Genomic DNA, 21,933 nt, shown 5'->3' with positions numbered 1-21,933 from the left:
AAGCGATTATACTCCAATAAAGATGTTAAAAAAAGAGAGAGAGCATGAGTAAGAGAAAAATGTAGCAAAATAATTAGGAAGTGATGAGTTTTTATTTTATTGTGGTAAAATGTCATGACACAAAATGTACCACTTCAACCATTTTGAAGCGTGCAGTTCAGTGGCATTAAGTACGAGGTGATGGATTTAAGTGGTTATTACTTTTGTCCTGAACAGAATTTATTTAACCATGAATTCATATCATTAAATTTTTATGATGCCTGCCTTTAAAAACTAGCTAGCAAAATTCCTAAACATTTAAGAACGGGCTCCTGTGAGCCGGGACAGCTGGCCCTGCCTGTCTTCATGTCCCGTCACAGGCTCCTTCTAGCCTCAGCATCCAGGTGTGTGTCCCCACGTGAGTGGTTCCCGGACTCTCCATGACTATGTTGTGTGCGCCTATGCACCCACATGTCTCTGAGTGCAAAAGAGCCTAGGTGTGCCTTTCATGCACCCAGGTGTGTCTGCAGGCAGACCGCTCTGTCTGCACACCTCCATGACTTCGAGACCCACAGTTATCTACACACGTGCGAGCTTGTGGCCCGTGTCTCTCCAAGAGAATCCACTTGCCCGGGTACCCACTCTAGTGGCGTGCGGGAGGCAAGTCTGAGCATCTTTTCGTAACCCCACACCAAACAACATCAGGTTGGCAGTTGAAATCAGCCACGATGGGAGTATTTACACCACAGGAATCTGCAAATGCTCACATTATGGCCCTTTTTTTTTTTTCTTGTGGTCAAGAGAGGTGGTTGTTAACCCTTTACCAACACACCATGGGGACCCATGTGCCCCATGTCACCTTGTGTGTGCCCACATGCCAGTGCATGTTCATGGGTGTGCATGAGTGCCTGTGCCTCCGTGGATACGCATGACTGGTGTGTCCCCGTGCATCTCTGTGTGTGTACCCACGTGCTCGGGTGAGGCCCCAGCACCCCGTACCTCTTCGGCAGTTGGTTCCGCAGGAAGTTGCCTGGGTCGGGGGAGGGTGCTGAGGTTCCCCCTGTCCCCTAACCCCAGCTCCTCAAGACACCTGCATGCACAGGTCTGAGCGAAAGAGGAGGGCTCCCTCTTCTAAAACCCAGTCCTGTGCTGTACTCAGACCCCTGCCTCAGCCCCTGTCTGGGAGTGGAGGCGCCAGCCAGGCAGGCGGCAATTGTGGAAGAGGAAGTTAGGGCAGAGTTGGGTCACCCTGCGGTTTACCCTGGGCTCTGGCCCACAGATGCTTCCCCCCAGGCAGGCTCAAAGCCCAAGCCATGGGTCCTGGGGGATGCAGGAGCTTGTAACCAAGCTGGATACCCACAGCAGCGAGGACAAGGCTTCATCTGGTGAGTGACCATCACTGGGGAATGGGGGACAGATGGACCAACAGGGACAGAGCGGCAGCGGGGTCTGTGGGGGAGGCCTGAGGGGCAGCAGACAGACCATCCACAATTTCTGTCCACCTTCTGGTCAGCCCACTTCCCGAGTGGGTGGGGGGAGGCTGCTTGTTCTTCTGCAAAAGTCTGTGGTCGCAAGAACTTATACCTCAGGGGGCTGGGGTCCATGATGGGCAACAAAGCCAGACAGAAAGATGGAGCCCCTTGTAGCCAAAGTCCGCACAGGGAACAAGGGACAGGGGATGAATGGTGTGTGTGGTGGTGGTGGTGGGGGGTGGATTAGGCTCCCTGTGGCAGAGTCACCAGGGATGCTTTGCTTCTTAAACTAGAGATTTGGGGTGAAGAGAGAGATCACGGACCTCCCTGAAACAGAATCCGAAGAGTGGCGCTGGGGAGTCTGACATTCAAAACAAATTCCCGCTTAAGACTGAGGTCTGAGAGCCAGTCCTGAGGACAGCCTCACCCTGATCTTCCAAGGTCATCCAAGAAGGAGGACCCTCCGCCCGGGCAGCCCTCCAGGTTGGAGCCCTCCCGGTGGCCCACCGAGGGGAGCCTCACTCACCCGGCTGCCTGGGGTGGGGCGAGGTGGGGTGGGGAAGGCTGTGGTTTCTGCAGGGCACACCCAGGCCTGCAGCTTCCTCCCTGCCCTGGTTGCCAACAAGGCCATCAGGCAGGTTTCAGGCACTCTGGGGCCAGGGACGGTGGAGCTGGTGGGGTTAGGCTAGGGGGAACATCGGGGAAGGCCCTGAAGGCCGCACTCAGAGAGTAGACTCTCCATGGAGAATTCCACTGGCTGGGTCACCCGCGGTTCTAAGGAAAGGGTTTGACAACCAGTGACAACAAAGGGAATGCTGTCCCTACTACCAGCCACCTTTGAGCTCCCTGGCCACCACCGCAAGTGAGTCCTTGTGGGAAGGCTTCCTGGCAGAGGCAAGCTTTTCACTGGACCTTGAAGCACCAGTAGAATGTCAACCACAAACCCATCAGTGTATCTAGTCTGGGACATTCCCCACATGCGCCCTGGCCCCCCAGCCCCTGACACAGGGCTGGACACCTGCCAGCGGTCAATACTGCTGTGGATGAGACGATGACTGTGTCAGCCAGTTGTGGGTTCAAATCCCTGCTCCCCTGCCTCTGTGTGGCTGTCTGCAAGTGACTTCACCACTCTGGGCTTCTGTTTGCTCCTTTGTAAAAGGGTCGTCATAGACCTTGCATGTGAAATCATGGCACAGTGCCTGGCATGCCGTAGGTGCTCTGAAACATCGTTAGCCTTGCCTGTTCTCTCTTATTCTGTCCCTGTCCCCAAACCTGGCTCCCCTGAGCAATCCCTGCCCATACCACAAGCGTGCAACCTCAGAAACTTTCTGTGCCACACCTAGAAAGAGGGACTAATGGTGAGTCTCAATCTCTATCAAGTATGTAGGGTAGACTTGTGAAAAACATGGCAACCACCTCCTTGGACTCTGCTTGAGGTGGGTTCTTCCTCAAGAGGGGTGGGGTTTTAGCATCCACAGAAGCATCGGAACACAGCAGTGAGGTTCATTTTAGAAGCTCCCTTGGGACCACACCCCCATGGAGAAGCAACTGGGTGGAAGGGGATATCCTGAGGGTAGGGAGACCCTCTCAGGAGATGAAAGTGGCTGGACCAGGTCAGGGCAAGAAGGATACAGATGCAGGAGGAGGACCGGGGACAGGACTTGGGGACCATTTGGTGGCTCTAGATGGGATTCAGGCTGAGAGGGAATCCAGGACAAGGTGCTGATTTCCACTTGAATGAGGGGATGGAGGTGTTTTGAGGAGAAGCTGTGTTTAAGACGTTTGTTACTTACCTTCCTTGTGTCTCAGTTTCCTCATTTGCACAATGGGAGTGATGGAAGTGTCACTACTATCATCCCACCGTAGAGTGGATGAGAAGACTAAATGAGCTATTGCTGTAAAACCTTTGGACTGGGGCCTGGCACAACATAAGCTCTTGTTAAATGTTGGCTTGGGTTGCTATTACTTCATCCCTGGCCTTTAGGCTGGCATGACCCACACAGCTGGCCCCCTAGTTGGCACCCCCTCCCAAAGCCCATCATCTTAACCTGTCCCTACACATGCCCACATGGACTCCAGGCCCACATACTCTCCCAGAATCTCACCTCTCCACATCAAGAGGTGGAATCAAGGTGGAGTCCCTTGTGCCTGGACTTGGGCAGACCTTCATGGGTCCCTCAACTAATAAAGTCTAGCAGAAGCAATGTGAGATCATAAAAGACAAGGCCACTTATACCGGGCTATAGCTCGCTCTCTCTCTCTCTCTCTCTCTCTCCTTGGGAGCCCTGAGCCTCCAAGTGAGAAATCTGGCTTCCCTGAGGATGACATGCAGGAGAGACTATGAGAAAAGACCACATAGAGATGAAAAGAGATGCCCATGGAATGCCAGCTCTTTGAGTTTTCCCAACTGTGTGAGCAAAGATGCCTTCTTGATGGCCTAGCCCCAGCCCATGTCTGGCTAGGATCTCATGGGTGACCCCACACCAAAACCACCCAGTCAGGCCACTTACTTCCAAATTCCTGTTCCATGGAAACCTTGAGAAATAATAAATGATTGTTGTTTTAATCCACTAGGTTTGGGGGTGATTGGTTATGCAACAGGGAATAACCAGAGCACACTGCATTGCACCCCAAAACATAGTAGCTTCAAACAATAGCAACTTATTTAGCTCATGGTTTTTTTTCATTTTGGGGTTTTTTGCCAGGCCATGCAGCTTGTGGGATCTCAGTTCCCCGACCAGGGATTGAACCCTGGGCCACCGCAGTGAAAGCCTGGAATCCTAACCACTAAGCCATGAGGGAACTCCCAAGTTCCTGATTTTTTTTCTTCCAGTTTTATTGAGACATAATTAACATACAGCTCTGTCTATATTTAAGATGTACAGCATAATGATTTGAGTTACATACATTATGAAATTATTTTCACAATACGTTTAGTGAACATCCATCATCTCATACAAATACAAAGTTAAAGAAATAGAAAACTAATTTTTTTGTGATGAGAATGCTTAGGATTTACTCTCTTGACAGCTTTCATGTATAACATACAACAGTGTTCATCATATTTATCATGCTGTACATTACATCCCTAATAGTACTGATTTATCTTACAGCTGAAGTTTGTATCTTTTGACTGCCTTCATTCAGTTGTTTAGCTCATGATTTGTTGGGTCAGCTGGGTAGTTCTTCTTGCCTCAGCCAATCTCTGCTGGGTTCACTAATGGATTCATGGGACACTGTCATGGAGGCTTCCCTGGAATCTGCCCTTTCTAGGGGTCAGGACACCGTTGTGTCAAGAAAGTACCCTTACCAAGGGTACCCTTACCAAGATGGCAGTCACCATCAACAAGATGGTAAAAGACCTCACTAAAATGGCGGAGACTCTCACCAAGATGATAGATGCCCTCACCAATATGGAGGCTATCCTTGCCAAGATGGCACATACTTCTATCAAGATGGAACACATTCTGGGACTTCCCTGGTGGTCTAGTGGTTAAGACTTCACCTTCCAATGCAGGGTGGGGTATGGGTTCTATTCCCTGCTCAGGATCTGAGATCCCACATACCTCGTGGCCAAAAAGCCAAAAACATAGAACAGAAGAAACATTGTAGCAAATTCAATAAAGACTTTAAAAAAAAATGGTCCAGGGACTTCCCTGGTGGCGCAATGGTTAAGAATCTGCCTGCCAATGCAGAGGACACGGGTTTGATCCTTAGTCCAGGAAGATCTCACATGCCGCAGAGCAGCTAAGCCCATGTGCCACAACTACTGAAGCCCACACACCTAGAGCCCGTTCTCCTCAACAAGAGAAGCCACCGCAATGAGAAGCCCGCGCACCACAACAAAGAGTAGCCCTTGCTCACCACAACGAGAGAAAGCCCGCATGCAGCAACGAAGACCCAATGCAGCCAAAAATAAATAAAATAAATTTTAAAATAATAATAATAATAAAAATTTTAAAAATTAGAAAATTGTCCACATCAAAAAAAGAATCTTTAAGAAAAAAGATGGAACACATTCCATACCCTGCACCTCCATTCAAACTCTCCACCAGCTCTTTCTACTATTACCATCCAGGACCAGAAGACCACCCTTTGGCAGGCCAAGGGGCTATTTACAACTCACAGTAACTAGCATCAGGTTAGAGGAGGCAGTCCAAGTGGTAAATGCCATCAGAGCCTCCTTCTGGCACAGACACACAATAAAATCAGAACACTTTAACCTGAGACATTCAAGGTCACTTGGCCCTCTGCCTCCAATGACTCCCACCCATGCAAATCCACCCAGCCTTCCTCCTCTCCCCACAGCATCACAATCAGCTCGACAGCTCAAGGTGGGAACCACTGGTTCCTAACCTAGTACTCAAGCAACACCATGGTCAACTATGGCCCTGGTGAAAGAAGAGAAATTGGGGGGTTAACCACAGTAGAAGTCACCTCCCACTTCTACTCACTACATAGTCAACCCTCCGTATCTACAGGTTCTGCATCTGTGGATTCAGTTAACTGTGGATCATGTGCTGTGTTTATGATCTGCAGTTGGTTGAATCCATAGATGCGGAGGGCCAGCTATGGGACTTGAACATCTGAGGATTTTCGTATTCACCGCAGGTCCTGGAACCAATCCCACGCAGGTACCAAGGGATGGCTGTATATCAGAACTTTCCACTAAGTGTGTACCCTTGACACTGCCCATGGAGAGGATACCTGGAAATATCCCTTCCCCGTGATGTTTTACACCAGACCAACCCATCCCTGTGTCACATTCTGCTGTACTTTTCACCGCAGTATCTGTATCTTCTGTGGCTCTGTCGCTATTGTCAGTTTTTCTTCTGGTTTTAGGTAACGAGATTCTATCTTCTGTTGTGCTTCAATTTTGATTGAATGCCTGATATTGTTTATGAAAAACTGTAGATATCATTGGTGGTTCTTCATGGTGTTATTTTCCTCCAGAGAGGTTTTACTTTTGCTTCTGGAAGATAGTGAAAGTAAAGGCAGGTGACTTTAGTCTAATCAGAGATTAAGCTGACTTGAAGCTGGATTTTGGTCTGGGTGAAGGTTGGTCCATTTCTGGTCTCCCCTTGCTCCTAGGGTACAGTCTTTGGTGACCCCATCTCTCTCCTCTTTGTGAGCCCTGACTTCCAATGTCTATTCCTCCAGCCCCAGAAGATTGCCAGAAGCTACACTCAGTTTCTCAGCCCCTTTCTGGTCTGCTTCACACTTAAGAACTGCATTTATATCAACAATTTGCTTGTGAGGAAAAAAAAACCCCAGCATTGCATTATGTCTACCTCGCCTCTCTAGGATTCTGACACCTCAAACCTTGGCTGCCAACGCCTTCAAATTGAGGGTGTTTTTTTTTCTTCTGATTTTATCCAGATTTTTTAGCTGGATTTACCCTGGTGGAAAGGTAAATCTGCAATAAGGTAGCCTGCCACCGTTAGAAATAGGTATCCCTGTTGTATTTTTAACACAAGATTTTTATCAAGCCTCCATTGCTAACTGTGCTTGACTCACTGTGTTTCTGTTTCTGGGCTCCTGGGTCCCTGTCTTTGTTGCCATCAGTTTGATGGAGGTCCCTCCTGGCTTCTCACTGCTTTTAATTTCCCTGAAGTTCTCATATCTGCTCTCCACCCAAAGGTCTGGAAGATCCAAGAGGCATTTGTAGTCTGTCCAGGGAAAAGTATGTGGTGGGAGATGAGGAATTAAAACCTGGAACACAGCAGAGTAGGTGATTTTTTAAATCTCCCTGAACTGTTATCTGGATTTCTATGTATATAACTGGCTGTTTGCGTATAATTGTGTGTGTGTGAACATATGTCTGACTATTTGCGTGTGTATGTTTGCCATTGTCTACATGCACTGGGAAGTGTATTGGGTGGTGTTGGTGTATAGAGTGTTTTTATATCTTTTTGTGAGTGAAAGATATGGAGGCCACCTACTCATAATAGGATAGCGGAAGTGATCTAAGGACAGAGCCCTGGGAACACAGAGTTTAAAGGTCAGGCAGAGAAAGGAAGAGAAGCCAAGTCAGGAAGGGAGACTGAGAAGGAGCAGACAGAAGAAGAAAAGGCATGAGAGGAATGGATTTCAAGAAGAAAGTGGTCATACTTGTCCAGTAAAGGTGAAACTGAAAAGCACCCAATAGATTTAGCCCCAGAGAGAGCTAGAAGACTGGCGGGGATGGAAATAAGACTTCAGTGGATGATGGAGTCGAGTAGTATGTGTAGGTAAAGACAGACTTGTGGCTAACCCTTTGAGAAGGGATGGTGGAGGCTGAGAGGTCACTGAACAGAGAAGGGACAGCCAGGAATTTTTCAGACATTAGTGAAAATGCAAGTAAGGAGGCTTCCACCACCAGGGGGCAGCACTTGTACAGACAGGCGCTGGCTGGCACCCACACAGATGCACACAGAGATAAAGACACAAAAGTAGACACAAAGAAACCCAGGCAGACACAAAACCCCCCCACAAATACCAGATGCAGATCTCCCCAAGTACTAGATGAGTCATGTAGATCCAACCCCACAGATACTGATGGGCATTCAGATACACACACACACACACACACACACGCATACACACAGAGGATCACAGAGATTTTTTAAATTGCGTGGATAATATTATTCAGCCATAAAAAAAGGAAGGGAATCTTGCCATTTGTAACAACATGGATAGACTTTGAGGGCATTATGCTAAGTGAAATAAGTCAGACAGAGAAAGACAAATACTGTGTGATCTCATTTAGATGTGGAATCTAAAAAAAAACCCACCACCACCACCACCAGGGACTTCCCTGGTGGCAGAGTGGTTAAGAATCCACCTGCCAATGCAGGGACACGGGTTCGAGCCCTGATCTGGGAAGATCCCACATGCCACGGAGCAACCAAGCCCGTGGGCCACAACTACTGAGCCTGCACTCTAGAGCCCATGAGCCACAACTACTGAGCCCGTGCGCCACAACTACTGAAGCCCGTGCACCTACAGCCCGTGCTCCGCAACAAGAGAAGCCACCGCAATGAGAAGCCCACGCACCGCGACGAAGAGTAACCCCCGCTCGCCACAACTAGAGAAAGCCCGCGCACAGCAACAAAGACCCAACACAGCCAAAAGTAAATAAATAAACAAATTAATTAATTAAAATTAAAAAACACCACCAAACTCATAGAAAAAGAGATCAGATTTGTGGTTATCAGAGGCAGGGGGTGGGGTGGGGGAATTGGATAAAGAGGGTCAAAATGTACCAACTTCTAGTTATAAGATACATAAGTCCTGAGGACGTAATGTACAGCATGGTGACTATAGTTAACACTGCTGCATGGTGTGTTTGAAAGTTGCTAAGACAGTAAATCCTAAGAGTTCTCCTCAGAACAACACAACATTATTTTCTCTCTCTTTTTTTTTTTTTGGTATCTGTATGAGATGACGGAAGTTAACTAAACTTACTGTAGTAATCATTTCACCATATATGTAGGTCAAGTCATTATGCTGTACACCTTCAACTTGTACGGTGCTGCATGTCAATTACATCGCAATGAAACTGGGAAATAAAAACCTAAAATGCTTATATACACCCCCCCATAGACAAGTTGACACTCAAGATTTGAAAACACACACTCTGTGCTAACACACAAATTCACTGTCAAAAGCACAGAGACAATGAAACACACACACATACAAACACTCAGACATTCATGCATACCCAGGTCCAACTCAGGACCCAGTCTATACCTGTTTTCTGAGGACCCCTCACTGCACCCTTCAGCTCCTCCTGGGAATGTCTTGTCCAGCCAGGGTGAAAAGCCTATAGGGCAGGGGAGGTGGGGGGTAGTGCTAAGGACTTGGCCTCTCCCAAGGCTGGAGTCCCCGGGGCCCCCCCTGCCCCAGCCCCAAGCTCCCATCAGCTGATGCATCTGGCAGCCCCTGCAGACAGTCTCCGCCCCTCTTGCTGGCAGCCCCGTCCTGGCAGATATTCCCAGCCGATTGCCTTCTTCATCCTGCTGTTCACTCACATGCTCGCACACACGGCCCCCATGGCTAGCTCAGCACTCAACCACTCCTGGCCGGTCCTCTCCAAGCTCTGGCTGAAGCGGTGGGCCTTCAAGAGAGGTAAGGGGGCAGGCAGTGAGCAGTGGGTACCGACCACCCAGGCAGGGCTCCCTGGACAGCCTGCCCACCATCCCACCCCAAGCCTTTCCTCAGCCCAGGGGCACAGAGTCTGCCTGAGCCAGCCCCAAATTTCTTGATCTCTGGTTCCCTGGGACCCCAACAGAACATCACAGACTTGTGGGGTCCCTCTTGTCTCAGAGGAAACGTCTCCCCAGGCTCATCCAGGAACTTGTCTCCTGTAGAAGGAGAATCCACCCTAGAACTGGGGTAGCCTGGTGGCTTCCTGGGGGCTCCTGATGTGATTTGTTCCCGGATGGCTGCAGGACAGAGGTTCAGAGAGGCAGCAAAAGGAAGGAGGTTTGAGACTTCCAGAAATTCTGGTAGAGACCTCCCTAGAACACACACACACACACACACACACACACATTGGCTGGTAGCCCCCTGGGTCCCAGGACTTCAGTTTACTACGTGGGGGCTGGAGAGACCCTGGTATCATATCCCCCAGGGTCTGGGTGAATTGCTTTTGCAAAAAGGCATTTCTTAAGTCTCGGCAGGAGTTTAGTCCTGGAAGATAGCCAGATGGTGTCCAAGGCCATGGGGCATGGGGGATAGTGTGATAGGAGCCCCCTGTACCCCCTGCATAAGCTGAGTACTTGTCCATGAATGAGATTCCATGCAGGAGAGAAGTCAAAAAGAAGATTCATTAGCTTGTTCATTACATACACTCTGGTTGAGGACCTGTCGCGTGCCAGGCACTGTGCTGGAGGAGACTGGAATATCGAGAATATCGGGGGACCTGGAGGCTGGGGCTGGGGAGGGAGACGGTGGCATGCGGACTGAGATGCAACAGAAGAGCAGTCATAATGGTGGAAATTGCTGCCAGATATTGACCCCTTGTGAGGTTCAGCTCAGAAAGGGGAAGTGATGATCTCAGGGTCACACAGCATGTACATGCTGAAGGAGCCTGGATTTGGAACCAGGTCTGTCTCAAGGCTACGTCTGTGGTGTGTTCTGACCAGTGAACAAAGCTACCAGCGTGGGCAGCTGGAGGGCTTGGGGAGGGTTTTTAAATCCACCAGTGGATGGTAATGTTAGAGAATTAGGGTATCAGCCACGGATCCCACCTGGGACCCAGATCCTTATGAAGCTCTACCCACTCTTGGCAGCCCAGCCCACCCTGTCTCCCTGCCCGGGAAGGTTGAAGCTGTGACTTATAGGTCGACAGGTTGGGGAGTGAGCTGTGGGAACCAGTGGTAACTCTTAAACCCTTTTATGGCTGGTGCTGCAGGAGCTGCTGTTGGAAGAGGCTGCCTAGAACTTGAATACAGGCTGAGAGGCGGCTCTTTGGCGAGAAGCATAGGGGTGGGGCGAATAGAGGGACTCTCTAACCGAGTCCTCCCATTCTTGCGCCTTTCTGTGCCCTTCTTTCTTTTTTTAATATTTATTTTATTTATTTATTTACTTGGGCTGCGCTGGGTCCTCGTTGCAGTACGCGGGATCTTTCAGTCGTGCCATGAGGGCTCATAGTTGCAGCATGCCAACTCTTAGTTTCAGCATGTGGGATCTAGTTCCCTGATCAGGGATTGAACCCTGGGCCCCTGCATTGGGAGCGTGGTTTCTTACCCACCAGACCACCAGGGAAGTCCCCCTCTGTGCCCTTCTTAAGCTCTGTAACTGGCTGTCTGGGCACCAGATGGGACCTCCTCGGAAAATAATGGAGTGGATTTGGAGAGGCAGACAAGACTGTGGAAGGGGGGTTGGGACCTGCAGGAAGTTCCCTGGGGCAGAGCCCCACTGGCCCTTCCCCTCAGTTGCTCAGTTACCCATTTCGGCCATACTTTTTCACTCATTCCCTAGTACATAATAAGTGTATATATAATGTGTGCATTCTGTGTCTCAACTTGGTTTCCTTCTTGCCTGGCTTCTCTGCCACAATTCTGCCTCTTTCTATCTATGTTTCCCCCCTCCTCATCCCCTCAGAATACCATCTCCTGAAAGTAATGCATCACTGCCACTGGACACTGGCACACCACTTATCCCAACTATCCACCCATTCATCCATCCCTGCATCCACACATACATACATCCATTTGTCCATCTAACCATCTACTCATCCATCCATCCAACCACCTACGCATTCATCCATTCAACCAGACAGACAGTCAACTATCCATCCATGCATCCACATATCCATGCATCCATCCATCCACCCATCCATCCATCTAACCACCCAACTATTCATGCATCTAAATATCTACTCATCCATCCATCCAACCAGCCAGCCAGACAACTTTCCCTTCAGCCAGGCAGCCAGCTAGCCAACTATCCAACCACTCATCCATGTATTCAACAATTCATTCATTCATCCATACAACCATCCACGCTTCCATCCAACCATATATTCACCCATCTATCCATTCATCTGCTCACCACAGGATAGCTTTGTGGTTGTGAGCCCTTGTTTTGGAGCAAGAAATACCTGGGTTCACGTCCCAACTCTGCCTCTTGCCAGTCAAGTGTGACCTTGGATGAGTCAGTACATCTCTCTGAGCCTCGGTTTCCCTTTCCATAATGTGGGGACTCAGAGGGTTGTTGTGAGGATAGAAAAATGCAAAGAACATGACAGGCTTAGCACAAGGCAAGACATATTGGAACTGATCAACACACATAAGATTTTACCACTTGGGGGTGTAAAAGTGGGTTGGATACAGAACTTGCCTCACAATCTGGAGCGGGGGACAGCAAACTTTTTCTGTAAAAGGCCAGAGAGTAAGTGTCTTCAGATTTGCAGGTCATATGATCTCTGATACAACTACTGAACTCTGCAGTTGTAGCATGAAAGCAGTCAGACAATACGTACACGAATGGGTGTGGCCGTGTGCTACTAAAACTTTACTTACAATATCAGGTGTTGAGTCAGGTTTGGCCTGTGAAACTCCTGGTCTAGAAGCGAACAAGTAAGCCAGTTAAAGTACAACAGGGAGTAGAAAAGGGGTGCCAACGAATCCAAAGTCCTCTGGCTAAGATGGTCTGCAGAGGATCAGAGAAAGTCCTTGGTTGCCAAGGCAGGAAGAGTGGGAAAGGGTGGTGGGAACAGCACAGAGGCACACAGGAGAATAGTGAGTTAGGGGCTCAGGTGTGTGTGGGGAGTTGAGAGGGTAGACTGAAGAGGGTTCGAATGTCGTTCTAAGGGGAGTCTAGGGGTGAGGACCAGAGGAAGGGGGGTGACTCTCTGAAATGTCATGCCAAGAAGACATACCAGCTACTGGGACAGAAGAAGCCAATTGTGGTTGGCAATTGTTTCTGCAGGAAAATCGAAACAAGAGCTGTGGTTGTGTAGCAGGAGCTATAATGGAGGCTGACATTAAGATAGTAGCAGAGGCAAAAAGAAAAGAGGATGGAGCAGAGAAATGTCGTGGAGGTGAAATTGACAGGGCTTGGTGTCCTGAGGGGTCGTAAGGAGGCAAGGCTCATCTCCGGGTCTCTGGCAGGGTCACTGGGAAGACAGTGCAGTCACACTGATATGGGGACACAGAAGGAGGAAGGAAAACAAGGAGTTTGGCCTTGACAGCTTGAGATTGGAGTGCAGGTGGGAATATCAGGCAGTCACCACTGGAGACAAAGGCAGAGGCCATTGGAGACAAAGTCTGGAGCTTGGAGGAGATAATCTGTCACCAGAATGAAGGCTCAGTCTGTACCTGGGGTCAGGGTTCAGCACATGATGAGGGTTGGGGTTCAGATTGTGGCTCTAGGATGGGAACTCAGTCTATGACACCAGGATCAGGGCTCAGTCCATGACACCAGGATCAGGGCTCAGTCCATGACACCAGGATCAGGAGTCAGTCCATGACACCAGGATCAGGGCTCAGTCCATGACACCAGGATCAGGGCTCAGTCCATGACACCAAAGTCAGGGCTCAGTCAGTGACACCAGGTTGAGGTTCAGTCTATGACACTGGGTTAGGGGCTCAGTCTGTGACACAAAGTTTGAGGCTCAACATGTGACACTGGGATCAGAATGGAGTCTGTCATCAGGGTCAAGCTCGGCCTGTTCCTGGGTCAGAAGCTTCCATGCAAAGAATAAACTCAGCCCTGGCCTTTCACCTTTAGCCTTTGGATCCCAGACTTTTAGGGTCACAGATGCAAGGCATAAAGTTCGGCCTTTGGCCTCTACAGGCTGCAGGAGGCCTCAGGCCTCTGTGAGGCCCCTGCCCAGGAAAGCAGGTAGACCCTGCATCCTCTCCTGAGGCCCCCTGGGGCCTTGGCTGAGGGATGGGATGGCCCCTCCAGGCGGCTACCCCTCCCCTTCCAAGCTCCCATCAGCCTCCAGGACCCAACCCCACATCTGGCTTTTCTCGCCCTTCACAGCCTGCTTGCTGTGTTCCTACATTTCCCTGAGTCATAGAAGCTGCCTCACGGGAGATGCAAGGTTGAATGAGGGCAGCAGAACAGAGGCCCTCAACCAGGTTGGGAGAGTAGCTGGGAAAGTAGTGATGGTTTCTAGAATATTTGCAGTGATGGGAATTCGCTGGTGGTTCAGTGGTTAGGACTTGGTGCTTTCCCTTTCACTGTCAGGTCCGGGTTCAATCCCTGGTCAGGGAACTAAGATCCCACAAGCCGTGTGTTGTGCAGCCATCACCACAATCAATTTTAGAACATTTTCATCACCCCCAAAAGAAATCTGTATCCTTTAGTCATACCCCAAAGTTTCCCATTTCTCCCCAGCCTTAGACAATCACTAATCTACTTTCTGCCTCTATGGATTCACCTATTCTGAACATTTCATATAAATGGCATCACATAGCATGTGGTCTTTTGTGACTGACTTCTGTGATGTCATATCATGTCTTTAAGGTTCATTCATGGTATAGCAGGTGTCAGAACTCCATTCCTTCTTTTTTTTTTTTTTTTTTTTTTTGCTGTGCTGTGCGGCTTGTGGGATCTTAGTTCCCCAACCAGGGATTGAACCCCAGGCCTTTGGCAGTGAAAGCGCAAGTCCTAATCACTGGACAGCCAGGGAACTCCCAGAACTCCATTCCTTATTATGACTGAATAATATTCCATTGTATGGATGGACCACATTTTATGTATCCATTCATCTGTTTATGGACATTTGGGTTGTTTCCACCTTTTGGCAATTGAGAATAATACTGCCATGAACTGTCATGTACAAGTTTTTGGGTGGATCTATGTTTTCCATTCTCTTGGGTATAGACCTAGGAGTGGAATGGCTGGGTCGTATGGCAACTCTATGCTTAATTTTTTGAAGAATTGCCAAAATGTTTTCCAGACTCCTTGAGTTTTTTATGTCCATGTGATACCTTTTCATTCATCTGTTTATGAAATGTGTTTATTTCTGCCTTAGCTATTTTCTGCTGTTCTTGCTACCTTCCAAAAAGCCCCAGCAATTTTGCATTCACAATTTTGTATTCGTTTTCTTAAAGGAGGCTCCCCAAATTATACAACTGTCAGCACCCCCAAAACCTGGGGCAGTGTTTGTACTTACACAGCTGGGAGGAGGGAACATAAGTGGGTACAGACAGCTCACCCCATGTTGGGATAGAAGAGGACAGCATCACCCCTTCCCCTCTGCCAGCTGCAAGGGTTATAGACCAAGTGGCCCCAAAATAGATCACCCCACATGTACCCTTTGGAGGGTGAAAGTGGGCCACTGTTAAACATTACTTGACTCAGTAGCATAAACCAGGACTGTCCCTAGCAAGCTGAGACATGGGGTCACCCAGCCACAGGGGACCCAAGCTAAGGAATAGATGAGGACCTAACTGCCACTGTCCAAAGGCATCGCCATCCTGCTCCCCACCCCCACCTCGGCCCTTCCTGAGGCTGCTACCGCTCTTACCGCAAACGTGCGGGTCAGTCTCTCTGGGTATCACCTCCATTGGACTCCTCACCTCCACCTTCACCCATGATCCTCCAGCCTCACCTCCAGGCACTCTCCCTTCAGCTCCCTGGTTGCAGCAGGACCCAGGATGTTTTTGCAGGGGGTGTGGAGGAGTGAAGGGAGTCCAGATGCCAAGGCAATGCAGTGCAGTGCAGTGCAGTACAACACAATGCAGTGCAATGCAATGCACAGGAGAGGCACCGTAGATGGGGGGGTGGACAAAGATTTCTGGAGCGAATAGGATGAGGTCTTTAGGCAGGCGGCCCTACAACAGGAATGGGGGGCTCTTAGGCAATGGGTCCTGCAGCGGCAGGGACAAGGCACAGAAGGAAGATCCTGGTGAACACCAGTGGCTGGACCAAGACATTTGACCTTCTTCCTGCAGGCGGTGGGTAACCTCCGTGGGGATTCGGATATGCAGGGGTGACGGGCTCTAGCTGCAGTGTAAGGGGCAGGGGGAGAGAGTCGGGAGTGCCTGTTTCTCCAACGGCAAAAGGCTCCATCCAACACCCAAGATCAAGCCAGGGCACCCTCCTGACCTGGAGGGCAAGGAAGGTGACCAAGCGCCCCAGGATCGGGCCCTGAAAGGTGGGCACCATCACACCCACCTTCCAGGTGAGGAAACTGAGGCTCATAGAGGTGACTTCCCCAAAGGTGTGGAGCCACTAGGGACAGGTCCAGGCAAGGACACAGTCTGGTTGACCCCAAACCCCTTGTTTTCTCCTCTATACCATGCCACCCAGGGGTCCCTGGAACTCAAAGTACAATATAGGGGCAGAGACAGCCTGAAGTTCTACCATTAGAGACCCTCTAAATGTGGGCACTGGGTACTTGCATTTGGTCTTAGGGACCCATTCTAGCAAATGAGGGCTTTTTGCTAGAGCAGGCATGACTAATCGATTTCATCTCATGAGCTAACTCGGATCAGCTGGAGATGGCTTCCAAAAATGATGCAGTGGGAAGCATTCTGAGGGGACCATGGCTCAGGAAGAAAGAGCCCTGGGATTGAATAGAAATATCTGTCCCAGGCTCAGCATGAGTGGTGTTGTGTATGTTGGCTTAAAGAGGGAATTCCCTGGCGGTCCAGTGGTTAGGACTCACTCTTTCACTGCCGAGGGCCTGGATTCGATCCCTGGTCAGGGAACTAAGAGCCCACAAGCCACAGGGTGTGGCCAAAAAAAAAAAAAAAGATCATTGGGACCATCCTCCCCTGCCATCCCATTTTACAGATAAGAAAACTGAGGCCCAGATGCAGCACTCGGGTCCTGACTCTTCAGGCCTCCCACTCAGCCGTGACACCTTGTCCCTCCTTTCCCCACAGGCTCTGAGCCCAAGCCATATGTCCAGCCCTTTGACTCTGGAGCTGCAGACTCAGCCACAAAGAGCAGCGGTGGACCCTGGAGGCCTGAGGACCCAGACTTCTCCGCCATGGAGGATGAGCAGGCATGTGTCTGACTGCTGAGACAGGCAGGAGATGAGAACGCCTGTGGCAGCAAGTACACTTTTTTAGCACCTGCAGGAACTTTGTGTGCATTATTTCAGGGAACTCTCATCAAAATATGGCAGAGTAGTTATTATCCCATTCTACAGATGAGGAAATGAATCCTTTCTGGAACAAGAAGAGGGAGAGTGGGATGAGTAGAGGGGAGGGTTGATGGATGGATGGAAGGAAGGAAGGATTGACAAAAGAGATGGATGGATGGGTGGATGGATGGATGGATGAAAGAATGGAGGGAAGGGAGGGAGGGAGGAGGGAAGGGTGGCTAGATGGGTGCATGGGTGGGTAGAGCAATCAATGAAAAAGGAAGAAAAAGCTCCCATGGGGACCTCTGAGCTAGAACAGCCCTGCAGAGTGGTCCTAAATCAGGCTGAGATGGCCAAGCCATTACGTCCCCACATCAATCAGTCGTGGCCTATGGACTGCCCAGGAAGGGATGTGACTTCCCAGAAGGAGACTGACAGCTGACAGCCATCTGCTGGCAGCCCTCCCCCAGCATCTGGGGCAGCACATCCTCACTGAAGGGGGTGTCTGGGTGGCATTTTATAACACCCACCACACTAAGGAAGGAGGGTCCATTACAGTCAAACCATATGTAGGAAATTCTGTGTATCTGCCCCTGTCAATTTATAGAAGAGCATACTGGGGTCCAAGCAGGGAAAGAATTGGCCTAGGTGTCAGGGAGAATCCAGGGTAAATGAAGACGGGACCAGGGCTCAAGTTCAGTTCTGGATCCTTCCAGGGCTCTGGACCTCTTGGACTGCAGGCAATTGGGCAGATAGGATGGCCGTGGAGGAAGCGTGTACCTGGAGAAGCAGGGAGCTCTGGGTATATACGGGGAGGCTCTACCCCACCACCACCAAATAAGCCCCGCCACCTGCATCCGTGTCCTTATCTAGTTGGTCACCAGAGCTGGAAGCAGCAGAAGGCAACATCCTTGCCCTTCCCTCCCCAAGCCCTGTGAACACTACACCTGTACAACCCTCAATTCTGTCCATGTCTCTCCTTCCTTCTCCACTGCCCTGGTGGAGGCCACTGTAATTGCTCACCCAGGTGATTTGCACAGGTGTCTTCACTGCTCCAACAGCCCTGCCCCTGTCCAAGCCTATCTGGGCTCTGCATCTTACATAATCTTTCTGAAGGCAAATCACAGCCCCCTGGCCTCCATAACACCATTGTTTGGAACTTAGAGATTAAATCCTTCCTTGGCCTACCAGGCCTGCTGATCCAACCCCATTCCCTCCCCCACACAAACCCCTTCAGTCATAAGGAAATCTTGCCAGTTTGTGGGGGAAGCACCGTGAGCTCTCAAGCCAACAGGCTTCTGAACATCCTGTTCTCTTAATGTCTGGAACGCCCTCACCCAGAGCCTCTACCTAGCTAGCTCCTACTCATTTCTCAGGGCTTCCCTCACTGTTACTTCCTCCAGGAAGCCCTCCCTGATTTCTTCCTTTCTTTCTTCCCTTCTTCTTCCTTTCTTTCTTTCTTTCTTTCTCTTTCTTTCTTTTTCTTTCTTTCTTTTCATTGAAAAAGATATATATACTGATAAGATGTAAATTATTTTAAAATATATGCAACTTGACCTATATAGCCAGCTCAAGAAATCATTTACATGTCACATAGACACTATTTTATGTGGTTGGAAGTAGGTTTGGGGGTTTTATTTTGTTACGGAAACTGTCTAAAGATGGTCTAACCTGTCCTAGTTGAGTTGTCCTTAGTAGATTTTGCACACCAATGATTACCCCAGGGTTTTTCCTTTTTTAAAAAAGAATTCTTTATATGATCTGGCTTAGAATAAATCTTATTTTTCAAACTTAAAAAAAATAAATTTAAGTTTAAAATAATAGGGCTTCCCTGGTGGCGCAGTGGTTGAGAGTCCGCCTGCCGATGCAGGGGACACGGGTTCGTGCCCCGGTCTGGGAAGATCCCACATGCCGCAGAGCGGCTAGGCCCGTGAGCCATGGCTGCTGAGCCTGCGCATCCGGAGCCTGTGCTCTGCAAGGGGAGAGGCCACAACAGTGAGAGGCCCGCCTACCGCAAAAAAAAAAAAAAAAAAAAAAAAAATAATAATAATAATAATAATAATAACAAAAAAGGGATTTTCTAAGTAGAACTCCAAACCAGAATTCCTGTCCCTTCAAACGGGGTCAGCTGGCCCCCCTTCAGTTCTTCCCCAGCCCATTTTCTAGAACATTCGCTCATCCTTGATTATAATCGCTGGATTTAGTTGTCAGTCTACTCCAATTAGCTCCATCTGGCAGGGTCATCAATTTGCCCAGAGGAAGGGCCCTGACTCCTGAAGTATAAAAACAACAACCATAGTTGCAACAACCAATATCTGCTTTCATTGATCGAGGGCTTGCAATGTGCAAGCATCATCTCATTTTACCTGCCCAGCAATCCTACAAAAAGGCAGCATCGCGCCCATTTTAGAGATGAGAAGACTGAGGCCCAGAGAGGGTTAGAAACTTGCCTAAGGTCACACTGAGCTAATAAAAGACACGCAAGGGATGCAAACCTTGACTAAGGCCTTTCTATCATTCCAGCCGTCCAAAAACTGTCTGTACCTGTTATTTATTTGCTCTTTTGTTTGAAATCAATTCCCTTTTTACACGATGAAATGGAACCAGAGAAATGATATGCTTGAAATTGCTTTGGTGTGCTATTTTTTCTTAAACAAGGAGATAAATAACTATTTACATTTTTTAAAAACGTTGATCCATGTACTATCTCAATCTGCACACAGCAAGCCCTTTGGTAGAGTGGAATTCCTGGGACATCTCGTCTCTGGGTCTGCCACTGAGGGCAGACCCATCCCTCAAGTTTCCCCAGGGTTCTGGGAGCAGGAACCTGGATTTACTGTATCATCTCTGGGGCATCAGGGTCAGCATACAAATGTTTAGGGAGATGCCTGGGAAGGCCCTCAGTGCGCCGGCTCCCATTTCTGACCCAGGAAATGTTGGAGGAAAGATACAAGTTCCCCAGCAAAGGACAAAGCCCCCTCCCTCCCCCTCCATCTCTGTACCTGCCACAACGGCCCACCATCCCCTTCCACCCAAAGCTCTGGCGGGGTTCCCACTTCTGCCTCCTGTGAGGGAGGCCAGATGTAGGAGAGGGAGTGGGGAGGGCCCGGCCCAGGCCAAGCGGCTGTCCTGATGTATTTATATTTACAGGAGGATGAAAACCAGAGAGACAAGGAAACTTTTGGGGCCGCGGCAGAGGAGACAGGAGTTGGCAGAGGTTACCGAGACACCAGGGATGGGATTGGAGTGATCTTGGGAAGGCTGCCGCCGAAGTCATAGGAGAACCAGGGGAACCTGGACCAGCCAGGGCCAGAGATGTGGGTTTTTTGAACGGAGACTGAAGAAGAGGGACCCTGGTATATGAAAGATACAGGGAGGAAGCAGCAGGAAGAGAAGAAGCAGCCAGGGAGGTGGGGGGAAGCAAGATCAGTGGGTGCAGGCACTTCCCTGGCAGTGCAGTGGTTAAGACTCTGCACTTCCATTGCAGGGGGCATGGGTTCGATCCCTGGTCAGGGAACTAAGATCCCACATGCCACGCAGTGCAGCCCCCCAAAAAAAAGATCAGTGGGTGCAAAGGAAAGATTCAAGACCATGGAAAACAGTATGGCCGGGGCTCAAAAAGCCAATCAGAGAATTGCCGTACGATCCAGCATCCCCACTTCTGCAGATCTACCCAAAAGAGGTGAAAGCAGGGACTCAGACAGACATTGTACATCCATGTTCATAGCAGCATAATCCACAAGAACCAAAAGGTGGAAGCAACCCAAGTGTCCATCAAAGACTGAATGGATAAACAAAATGTAGTTTTGTTTATATCCATACAATATGGTCCATCCATACAATGGAATGTTAGCCTTTAAAAGGAAGGAAGTTCTGACCCATGCTAAAATACAGATGAACTTGAAAACATTAGGCTAAGTGAAATAAACTAGACACAAGAGGACAAATATTGTACGACTCCACTTATACGAAGTCCCTAGAATAGGCAAATTCGATAAGACACAGTAGAGTTGAGGTGACCAGGGGCTCAGGGAGGTGAGAATGGGGAGTTACTGTTTAATGGGTACAAACCTTCTTTGGAGGAAGATGAAAAAAAGTTCTGGAGATGGACAGTGGTGACGATTGCACAATAGTGTAAATGTACTTAATGCCACTGAGTTGTATACTTAAAAATGGTTAAAATGGTGAAGTCCATGTTATGTATACTTTACTACGATTTTAAAAAAGAAGGAAGGTGTCAAAACTGTAGAAAGCTCCAAGTGGGGGAGGTGAGAGAAAAATCCAGACCCTGCATAGCTCTTCCACCCTCATTCCACCGCAGGTGTGGACACTGCCACCTGCGTCCTGCCAGGCAAGATCCGCAGTGACCAAGAGCGTGGCTCTTGGCTGGCAGGTGTTTTCCACTTTCAATTGGCTGCTTCTCTGAAAATTCCCCACACCAAGTGTTAGCAGGGACCTTCCTGTTACCCCTCCCCTAGTAAAGACTGGCCATGACCGGCCAAATGGTCCAGGGATAAATAGGGTTGCAATATTGAGCAGATAAAATTAAAGGATGCGCAGTTAGACTTGAATATTGTAATGTTTGGATTCTACTTACACTAGAAAAAAAATTCGTTGTTTATATGAAGTTGGAATTTCACTGGGCGTCCTGCATTTTATCTGGCAGTCCTATCCTGGGGCCTCTTATAGAGCTCATGAAGGGGGCCATGTCTCCTCAGTGGGCCCTTCAGGCCACCAATTGGGACAGTCCATCAAGGGCTGCCTGAGCTCACATAGATGTCTGGGGTCACATCTCAGGGTTGGTTTTGCATGGAGCACTGGTAGAGGACTCCCCACCTACCCACAAAACCCTGTCTGAGGACAGTGCTAACAAAGGCCTGGAAAAGGACAGACCCTGTCCTGCAGATCCTGACAGCCCAAAGGAGGGATACCTTATTTAGACTGGAG

General features: G+C 49.2%; 1 protein-coding gene across 2 annotated transcripts in view; it reads left to right on the top strand.

Moving 5' to 3' along the window:
• Nucleotides 1-1,094: 1,094 nt before the first annotated feature.
• Nucleotides 1,095-21,933, top strand: part of ARHGEF18 (Rho/Rac guanine nucleotide exchange factor 18) — a 93,513-nt gene continuing 72,674 nt past the window's right edge. For both annotated transcript variants that reach the window (XM_081231895.1, XM_081231894.1), the window contains exons 1-2: nucleotides 1,095-1,364; nucleotides 16,784-16,905. In XM_081231895.1, coding sequence (XP_081088021.1) covers nucleotides 1,259-1,364; nucleotides 16,784-16,905 — 228 coding nt within the window. In that variant the 5' untranslated portion in view covers nucleotides 1,095-1,258. The remainder of the gene's footprint in view (nucleotides 1,365-16,783; nucleotides 16,906-21,933) is intronic.

Source organism: Mesoplodon bidens (genome assembly GCF_964165515.1).
Source record: "Mesoplodon bidens genome assembly, chromosome: 4".
Taxonomy (NCBI): domain Eukaryota; kingdom Metazoa; phylum Chordata; class Mammalia; order Artiodactyla; family Ziphiidae; genus Mesoplodon; species Mesoplodon bidens.
Note: the sequence above shows the minus strand (reverse complement) of the source record. Positions and strands in the feature narration are given on the sequence as shown.